This window comes from Microchirus variegatus, assembly GCF_963457635.1.
Source record: "Microchirus variegatus genome assembly, chromosome: 18".
In the NCBI taxonomy this organism is placed as follows: Eukaryota; Metazoa; Chordata; class Actinopteri; order Pleuronectiformes; family Soleidae; genus Microchirus; species Microchirus variegatus.
The window spans coordinates 4,810,331-4,820,363 of record NC_139819.1 but is presented as its reverse complement, the minus strand read 5'-3'; the positions used below and the strand labels follow the sequence as shown (position 1 = coordinate 4,820,363).

The window sequence follows — 10,033 nt, the reverse complement described above, 5'->3', positions numbered from 1 at the left end:
GATAAATTACACGCGTTTCTCTCGTGTGTTTAAGGGGAAATTATTATGATATTTCTTTTGATTTGGGGGCGGAGACTGAGGGGGAGGCGGAGGCGTGTCCACACTGGGCTGTAATAACAGGTTTGATGTTTGAAGACGACAGAGTGAAGTGACTGAAGTGACTCTTGTCATCTCAACACGGTGTGTGGAGGACGCTCAGTAAAGCCATGGTTCACCTGTTTGTGGGATTGTTGTTGTTTTCTCTCTCGAGCTCAGTTTTCTCCTTCCAAAATGGTAAGTCACTCATAAACTTAAATATAATGGTTGGTAGTTGATTTAAAATAACAACAATAATAATAATAATATGACTCTTATAATTTACACAATAATTCAATCTGCAGGGCTTTTACTAATGTAAGAATACCATTTGCACCGTTTCCTGCTTACAGTTGCTTCTGCTGGAAGATAATCTACCCCATCATTTCCTTTGTCTGGCCAAATAGACAATAGACTGGGCTGTAGTCAATTGAATAAGAGGGAAAATTGGCTTATGCTCATAGAATTTGACATACTGTACTAAATTGTAAAAAAAAAATCAACTTTCCTGAAATATTTAAATGCCAATATTTGCAATAATCCAATTGTATTTCAATTATTGGTGTATTTATGCATTAAAGTACAAGAATATCTAGTATATCTGTATGTATTTAATACTTTTAATAATAAGTTGCAAAACAATATTCGGAAATGTTGAAAAACCAGGATCAACAGTAGTTAGAAAATGCTGACTCGGCATTACCAATGAATAAAGACAAAGGGGAAACAAATGTGGGAAACATAATATATGTATAATCGTTACAGAATACACTCATTCTTCCACAGGATTATAAAAATGGATTTTAATAAGGTTTAATGCATTAAAATGTGTATTTTAGCATAAATAAAGGTCAAGGTCAAATGTATCTAGCACATTTAAAAACAAGTTGACGTTAAAGGAAGCAATAAAATACCGTCAGGAAATTCACTGGAAACAGCTTGTAAAATAGAGGAAGGATGATACCAAGAAGAAACCATTAAAATAAGAATTGTTAAAAAAAAAAAACTTAAAGGGCTGTTTCACCCATTTTTTTTCACTTAGTCAAATGAAGAATACTCTTAAAAACATTAAGATGCTGTTTGTTTAAAGGTGCCATATGTAAGAATGTGGCCAAAAACAGTTACTACATTCAAATTCAAAATACCGTGGTCTTTTAGGTTTCGTTTTCTGACGTAACTGGCAACCCGTGGTTGCTCGGGCAGCTGAGACTCTACTGACTGCAATGATTGGTAGAAGGCGGTAGGTGGTGCCACATGCCAAAACATGATTTCAAAACATAAACATGATTTGCAGTCTGCAAAAGTTTTCTTTTAACGCAAATATTTTGTCTGTACTGTTGTTGTTGGTGAGTTCAGTTTGTTATATGAACATTATTCCTGAGTCTCTGTGACATATTAGGAGGATTTTATGGCCAGTTGATTTAGATTTATTACATAATGCACCTTAAATTCACGTTGTTTATGTCTCTCTGTTCAAAGACTCGCTGCTTCTGCCCAGGACGTTCTCTGGCCACTCTGTGCTGATCACTGAGGAGGAGCCCGTGGAGTTTGTTGACCTGCGAGTGTTGGAGAGCTTAAAGGACGACGAAGAGTCCGGCTCAGGTTCAGAGCAGGAGAGGAGGGAGGAGAGAGGAGGAGGAGGAGGACGCGCTCGTCTACCAGAGCGTCGCTATGTTGTCTCAGAGGAGGCCAAAGCCTTCCTGCGGGGTCGCCTGTCGACGGGCCTCGTCCCGACCGTTTACACCCTCGTCTTCGTCGTCAGCGTGCCCCTGAACCTCGTCTCCATGGTGATGTTCGTGCGGCGCATCCGTCCCAGGAAGCCGGCGGTGATCTACATGCTGAACCTGGCCTGCGCCGACCTGCTCTTCGGCCTGCTCCTGCCCTTCAAGATCGCCTACCACTACCACGGCAACAACTGGATCTACGGCGCCTTCATGTGCCGGGTCGTCACGGCGGCCTTCTACTGCAACATGTACTGCTCCGTGCTGCTCATCATGTGCATCGGCGTCGACCGCTTCCTGGCCGTGGTCTACCCCATGAACTCGCTGACGTGGCGCAGTCCTCGGACGGCCTCGGTCGTCTGTGGCGCCATGTGGCTGCTGGCACTCGGAGGGGTCGTCCCGCTGCTGACCTCGGGGCAGACCGTCCACCTGTCGGGCCTGGACGTCACCACCTGCCACGACGTGCAGGACGTGGAGAAACTTCAGGCCTACTATCTCTACTTCTTCCCCATCTACTCGTCCGTCTTCTTCTTCGTCCCGCTGGTCTTCACCGTGGTCTGCTACGTACGCATCATCCAGGCTTTGGCGGCCGCCAACGTGGAGAACCGCTCCAGGAAGACTCGGGCCATGGCGATGGCGTTTGTGGTGCTGGTGGTGTTTGTGGTCTGCTTCACTCCCACCAACGTCATCCTGATGGTCCACTACGTCCAGCTGTCCCACAAGGACGGCGACAGCTCGTACCAGGCCTACCTGCTGTCCATGTGCGTGGGCAGCCTCAGCTGCTGCCTGGACCCCGTCCTCTACTACTTCGGCTCGTCTCAGTGCCAGAAGCAGATGGCGCTGTTGCTGTTCAGGTGCCGGCGACCGAAGCGGGGAGAGAGCAGCTCCGAGACGGAGAGCACAAGAACCAGCGGGGGGACGACAGACAGCAGCAGGCTATGCAAGATGGAGAGCGGTCAAAGTGGCCCGGGGGGGAGCCAGTACAGCAGGCTGGTGGCCTAAGAGCACAGACGTGAGGCAGGGCTCTCAAAATTCAAATGAGCATCTAGTCTGGTCAGGAGGGGGCCGAGCACGTGAAATAAAGTCCAACTTTCTGGTAAAATAACAACTTTCCAGTATGGTATGATATCAAAATAAAGACGATATGTCACGGAATTACAAAAATAAAAGTGTTTGTTCTGATATGGAATGATAATGATGAAGTGCACAATAAAAAAAAAAAAACATATTTATGAATCTACAAATCTCAAAGACAGACAGAAAGACAGAAAAACTCATTATTATGACTTGATTTTAAGCGGCGGGCCGCATGAAATCAATTCGGGGGGGGGACCACACGTGGCCCACGAGCCGCATGTTTGAGACCTCAGGTTTAAAGCATCTATAGGTCTATGTGTTTGGAAATGTCACAAAGAAAATTCATGGGTTTGATCAAGTGTGATATCAAAAAACTTCACCTGTTCATGTAAATTCTTCATATGTCATGTATTACATGTTTGTGTGCGCAAAATGCAATGTGGAAGAGCGTTGTTATCAGTTGATTTTGCTACGGTCGATTCCGACTTCTTGCGTAAATGGCATGCAACATTTTACATTTTTCAAAATGGCTGCTGTAAATACTTTATGGGAGTGATTGTCCATGTTGACATAATGTCATGTCATGTCTCCAAAGCACCAACAGAGGGCGCGCTATGATCACACAGATGGCACATATTCACATTCATCATATTTCAAAATTGTTACTATTTTCAGATTCAATTTGTGATTATTTGCATATAAAATGGATTTCCCAGGTATTAGTCCATTTTTGTGACAACACGAGTGTTTGTTTCTTCTTCTACTTATTATTATTATTATTATTTTAACATTTTTTTGATTATTTCATGTTTTTTTTCCTTCCTCTTTTATCTCGTGCATGTGTTTTATTCTGACGCAGCCTAATCCTTTATTCCAAGTGTTGTCTGTATTTAATGCACATTTATTGACGCACTGTTGAGTTTCTAACGTTTGTTCCTAAACGTTGTCAATAAAGTTCGTTTTGACCGTGGTGACGTATTTTGACGCGGCGCCTCCACTCCTTCCGCTTCCGGGTTAGTGCGCCGCTCTATGCTGGCATGCTTGTGTTGACTTCATGGTTGTTTTCCCACTTGTGAACCGAAGAGAACATGTGTGAGTAGACATTTGAATAAATAAATAAATGAAAGAAGAATAAGAAGAATACGAATTATGAGTTCTCAGAAAGGTAACGTGTCTCGGTCGCGAGGCCAGAAACATCAAAACTCCTCCGCGTTCAGAAACGACAAATACGGAGCATCGGTACAAGTGAAGGTTTGTCAACGTTTTATATTCTTCTCTTTTAGGGTGAAACCACTGTAGAGACTTTTATTTATTTATGTTGATTTACCTACTAACTAACTTCTAATTGTGCTAATGCTGCATTATTGTTAATTAACAACCTTTTAGAATAGCTTCAAACGCTGTAGTCAGTGGAGAATTGTCTAACGGGTTAGCTAAACGCTAGCCCTAACCCCAAACTTTAACCACTAACCCCAACACCATAAACCAGCCTACAGATGTATTCTATATTGTTACAGCTGCAATAGTTGTTTGGTCCTTCAAATGTCACAAAATGGAAGTTAACTGTTGATAAATGTGGCTGTCCTCAAATGTCCCGTTTGTTTATATATATATGATTTTTAATTGTAGAAGGCAAAGTCAAAGATCCACGACGGGCTGTGTCAACACTGTAAGGACGTCCTCGAGTGGAAAGTGAAATACAGCAAATACAAGTCTCTAACGCAGGCCAAAAAATGGTGAGTGCTGTGTTTAAATACATGAATACATTGTGTCATTTCACAAAACTGTCCATCCATCCATACACGCGTGACGTCATCACCTTGGCTTTTGTCTCCCAGTGTGAAATGTTCTCAAAAGACGGTGAAGGATGCCTATCACATCATCTGTAAACCCTGTTCTCTTCAACTGGAAATCTGCTGCAAGTGTGGGAAGAAGGAGGACATTGTTGTTCCGTGAGTGTTATTGTTATTATATGACAAATTATTACAGTGAACTTACTGATGCCAGTTTTATTCATGTACGCGTTGTTATCAGAGACTCACAAACGAGCCTTTCGTAATCACATGCTCTCATTATGTATATGATTTAAATGGTTAATCCTGCATCTGAAATAGGGCTGCAACGATATGCGTATCGAAATTGAAATTGCGATACTCGTGGCTGAGAAAACAGAATCGCGAAACGACCTTTCTAACTCCCAGTTATTTTTCCAGTCAGCCACATGATATGAGCTGTTAGTGCTACCAAACTTATTTTTATTAGGGGTGTCAAATTATCGCGTTAATTGTGATTAATTAATTACAGTCATCATTAACGCGATATGTTTTTTAATCGCTTTAATCTCTTAGCGACATAGAACCATGTCTAACTTTAACAAACACAGACACGCTTTATACCCACAGAAAGGTCAGAAACTCAGCTAAAAGCTCATATAAACCATTCTTATGTTCACCAAACACAGTTAAAACACAGATGGAAACCCGAAGGAGCGGAAAAACCCCGTTCCAGAGCACACATTGAAAAGCGGCACCTGAGCATCAGCGTGATTATGTAAACAACGGAGAATTCACAGATTCTAACGGTACCATTTTTATCACTCTACGAACAAGATTCACGGATCCAGCCCCAAAATAAGAGCAAAACAGCAACCGACTTTCAAGAAATACAAGCGGAAATGTTGTCTTACCTTTGCCGTTAATCAAAACAAGTTATTTTGACTGGAACAAAACTGCTTCTCATGAAGAACTACACTTCCCAGCATGCTTTGGGGACAAATCCCAGTCTGATTGATCATTTACTTTGTATTTTCCAACAGTATTGGTTTGTTACAGAAAAGAGAGAAGTCTTTGGTTATTTATTTATTTATTTATTTATTTATTTATTTATTTATGTTCAAATCTGTTCAAAGTGTTCCAAAATATTTGTTATTAAATTGCTAAAAAGTTGCTATAAGTAAATGATGTTTAAATAAAATGTTTTTAAATTTAAAAAAAAAATACAAAAATTGTTACATTGTGTAAATGTAACAAATATCGTGATACAAATCGAATCGTGAGTTTGTGAGTTTGTGTATCGTTACAGCCCTAATCTGAAAGTAGAATAACATTCCTATTATGAATGTATTGGAGTTGGTCACATGTAGTAACTCCCTCCAGGACTGCCATCTTGTGGACAAAATGATACATTACAACTGGTTCCAACATTTCTGTGTTTTTTTCTTTTCTTTTTTACACCATATGTTCTTTTATTTGCTTCTTTGGTCACACTGTGACACCTCAAACAATGCATGCCCTGTTCTTGTTGAAGAGGACGCGTAGTGAACGTGACGCTCGGTTGTGTGACGCCGTCTTTTTGTCGTCTCTGTGCGCAGCGTGAACTCGCATCTGGACAAGAACGAGCCAGACGAGGAGGAACGCGAACAGACGAAGGAACCTCGCGCGCGAGGCGGGAAAGACTCGGGCAGCGACGACGGTGACGATTTCAGTGACCTTGACGAAGACGTTGGCGACGACGAATACGCTGGCGACGACTCGCGTCGAAGGAAAACGCAGAATAAGACTGCGGCGCTGCCAGACGTGTCCAACCTTGACGTTAAAGACTAAAAAAGTGGATTTTTTTTTTCTTTCTTTTCTTTTTTTAAAATTTTGTTTTATCACATTATTTTCCTCATCAGTGTACATAATGACCTTTGTAACACACTCAAACTGACTGATGCAAGTAAACCCGTGACTATGGATGAAGTGTGAGCGTGTCATTAACGTGTGCGTAGCTCTGGAATGCTCGACCATAGCACAAAACTGCTAATTAGCGATGCTAATGAGGCGTCAAGTCACTCTCATTTCCTCTGGGTGTAGGACTGAGGAAGGACTGAATAGACGTTATCAGACAAACTATATGGACAAAAGTATTTGGGGCTTTCGATGGGGGTTTTTTTAGACTCTGGGCTCTTTATCTTTATTGAAGCACGATCTTAACTCTTTAGCATACAGAGACATTTTTGGACAACGTTACGCTTCCACCTTTGTGGCAGCAGTTTCTCTTCTAAAAGCAAAGCAAGGACTATAAATACATGGTTTGACTTGGGAGTTTGGTTTAGAAGAGCACAGGACCCTGACCTTTAACCCCATAAACGGAGGTTGTGAGCCAGACTGTTCCAATACCTTTGACCATTGCTATAGTTAATCGAGAATGTTGACTCATTCCCAATTTGGAATAAATACGAGACGTTCAGATGGGTGCAGATTAAGGCGTGGCCTTGTGAGACTCTTTTTTTTTTTAGTGGGATCTCGTGAACATTATTTCATCTTAGACATGAAAATGCGTCCATCAGCAGAGACCGACCCTCGTGTCAACGCTGCGTTATTTCCGGCCACTCTGAACCCTCGCACGCAACTTGATGCCATTTCCAGTGAACGTATGCGGCCGTTTGTCATATGGTTTGTGACACATTTGAGGTAATGTGATTTTTATCGGAAATAGTAGTTCCTCTTTTTTTCTCCCCCCCCGCGTTTCTCTTTATTGACCTATGCCTTTTATTGCGTCCATAAAACAAGGCAAATCGGTTATGACACACAAGTCAGCACTTTCATTTGTAGTAGTTTGCCTTTATGACTAGAAAAGCTCTATATAAATACAGACCATTACCAACTCTTCTTATTACTCTTTTATTTGGTAGTCGTGAGTAACAAAGACAGTAAGGGGAAGAGTAAAAGTTGCTCGACGTGTATATCAAAAAAATGTACATATGTGGAATTTTATTCTTATGGAGTAGTACGAATTTTTAAATTTGAGAAGCAAATCTCAGCTGTCGTCAAGTCCAGCGTTTTCCAACTTGGCCTCCTCACTCAGGTGAAAGCCTACAGTATCTCCATCTCCTGTATTCTGGCTTAGACCAGTCATCTGTCCAGTGACTCCAGCTGATCCAGAACGCCGCAGCCGCCGCTCGCCTTTTGACAAAGACCTCCCTCCACCGGCTTCATGTTCATTGGAGGATTGATTTTTAGAAGGTTATCGTTGGTCTTTAAAGCTCTTTTGCACCATCTGAACTTCTTCTTCACACCTCATCTTAAGCTCTGAGGTCTAATAACAGGCTGCTTTTTAGATTTTGCCCCAAAACGAGTTATTAAACATTTAAAATCGACCCACTTCTTCTCCTTGGCACTTCACTCCAGCACAAGAACAGTCAACCCCGGACACTTCTATCGAGATTTTTTACCATTTTACAATGTTATTATGTTACGATTTGTACTGTTTTAATTGATTGTTTTGATGTTTTACGGCGTTTATGTTGCTGTGCCTTTAACTCTGTGAAGATAGATAGATAGATATATAGATAGATAGATGTCTTTATTTTATTGGGAAGCCATATACATTAAAGATATGTATGTATATGTAATATATGTGTATATATGTATACATATGTGTCCAGTTTTTTACCAGCTGCTCCTTACAGCTCAATAAACTACCCTCTGGAAAGGGCGACCAGAACAAGTATGGCGGACAACTCGAGTGTCTTTAAGAGGTTTTATTCTAAACACAACTTAATACACTACTTAATAGGTTGTAAACCGGCAAATCATACAGGTTCTGATGATCATTTACAGATGATGACAAACAAACAAAGGATTTGCTATATACAAGAAGCACTTTGGTCAGCAAAGCTTTGATGACGACTGCTTTGATGACAATCGCCCTTTGATTTTGCACTGTACGCGCTGGGCAACTGCTAGAAAGTTCTACAATATGTGTGTATATGTATATGTTTATATATATATATATGTATATGTATATATATGTATGTGTGTGTATATGTATATGTATAGATAGATGTCTTTATTTTATTGGGAATCCATATACATTAAAGATATGTATGTATATGTAATATATGTGTATATATGTATACATATGTGTGTATATGTATATGTATATATATATATGTGTGTGTATATGTATATATATAATATAAATATACATATACACATATATATATATATATACATATACATGTATACATACATGTGTATGTATAGATAGATGTCTTTATTTTATTGGGAAGTCAATTATTTTATTTCATTGTATTATGGATGTGTACTATATATATGTATGTATATGTAATATATGTATACATATGTATATGTATACATATGTGTGTGTATGTATATATATATATATATATATATGTGTGTGTGTGTATATGTATGTATATGTATATATGTGTATATATACATACATACATACATATATATTACATTTATTACATGTTTATTATACAGTATATATTGCAACACTGAATACCAAGTGCCCACACACATACACAGAGAATCCTGTGATTGGCTGCAGAGAGTCCTCTCAGTCAGGTGGAGAACATGCTGCGCCCTGGTGGTGGAGTTCCCTCTGGATAAAAAAGCCTCCTGCATGCGCTCTGTGTCCTACACGCAGGTGTCTCTCAGTGTCTCTGTGTCTCTCAGTGTCTCTCTCTCTCTCTGTGTGTGTCCCACTGCAGCCGACCCACAGAAAAAGGATGTCAAACACCGACAGAAGCGCGATTTCGCGGGTCTTCAGGGGAACGTTCATCCACTCGACCCAGAAGACGGCGGTGCAGATTCTGGAAGACGCGCTCGTGGGAGTGGACACGGAGGGGAAGGTTCGTCTGATGCGTGTTGTTGAAACAGCATTTAGATTATTCATAAATAAAAAAAAAATACAGCCTTTTATAGTTTTTAAACCCGCCTGTGCAGCATTTAAAAAAAAAAAAAAAAAAAAAAACTTGTTGAGGTTCATATTTGATTTGAACACCAATCAACCAAATGTGTTTTATTTGTATTTATCTAATTGATCTCTGACACTTTCAAGGAATATAATTATTTTTTTTATTTTGCATGTCTTTTCATTGACTTAAAATGTACTTTATAGATTATTTAAAAAAAATAAATCGGATCAAAATCGGATCAGACTGGAGAGACGAGACAAAATGGGAGAATTAAATACTTGTTGGTTTTCAATGTTTCCTTATTGAGTTGTTATTGTTGATCACTTGGCAACAAAACAATGTCAGTGACACTGGCTCGTGTCAAATTATACACTCAGCTTAAGTTTCCTTTAGCTCTAAACCTGTTTTACAAGAGGGACGCTGCCAAGAAGGTAACGGATTCAAACGCGTT

General features: G+C 40.3%; 2 protein-coding genes across 2 annotated transcripts; both read left to right on the top strand.

Annotated features, from left to right (window-relative positions):
* Nucleotides 1-152: 152 nt before the first annotated feature.
* On the top strand, nt 153-2,857 carry f2r (coagulation factor II (thrombin) receptor). The gene is made up of 2 exons (XM_083904987.1): nt 153-273; nt 1,555-2,857. Exons 1-2 carry the CDS (start codon nt 207-209, stop codon nt 2,796-2,798), a joined length of 1,311 nt encoding a protein of 436 aa, XP_083761113.1. The 5' UTR covers nt 153-206; the 3' UTR covers nt 2,799-2,857.
* A 1,039-nt stretch (nt 2,858-3,896) lies between these two features.
* On the top strand, nt 3,897-6,597 carry cUnh9orf85 (chromosome Un C9orf85 homolog). The gene is made up of 4 exons (XM_083904941.1): nt 3,897-4,124; nt 4,503-4,609; nt 4,712-4,825; nt 6,244-6,597. Exons 1-4 carry the CDS (start codon nt 4,023-4,025, stop codon nt 6,473-6,475), a joined length of 555 nt encoding a protein of 184 aa, XP_083761067.1. The 5' UTR covers nt 3,897-4,022; the 3' UTR covers nt 6,476-6,597.
* The last annotated feature ends 3,436 nt before the right edge of the window (nt 6,598-10,033 follow it).

Bases quoted from the DNA above. Each gene is read 5' to 3' on its own strand.
- f2r (XM_083904987.1), top strand. From the start codon at position 207: ATGGTTCACCTGTTTGTGGGATTGTTGTTGTTTTCTCTCTCGAGCTCA. The intron at 274-1,554 runs GTAAGTCACTCA...CTCTGTTCAAAG, and splicing joins AGTTTTCTCCTTCCAAAATG to ACTCGCTGCTTCTGCCCAGG.
- cUnh9orf85 (XM_083904941.1), top strand. From the start codon at position 4,023: ATGAGTTCTCAGAAAGGTAACGTGTCTCGGTCGCGAGGCCAGAAACAT. The intron at 4,610-4,711 runs GTGAGTGCTGTG...TTTGTCTCCCAG, and splicing joins CTAACGCAGGCCAAAAAATG to TGTGAAATGTTCTCAAAAGA. The intron at 4,826-6,243 runs GTGAGTGTTATT...CTCTGTGCGCAG, and splicing joins AAGGAGGACATTGTTGTTCC to CGTGAACTCGCATCTGGACA.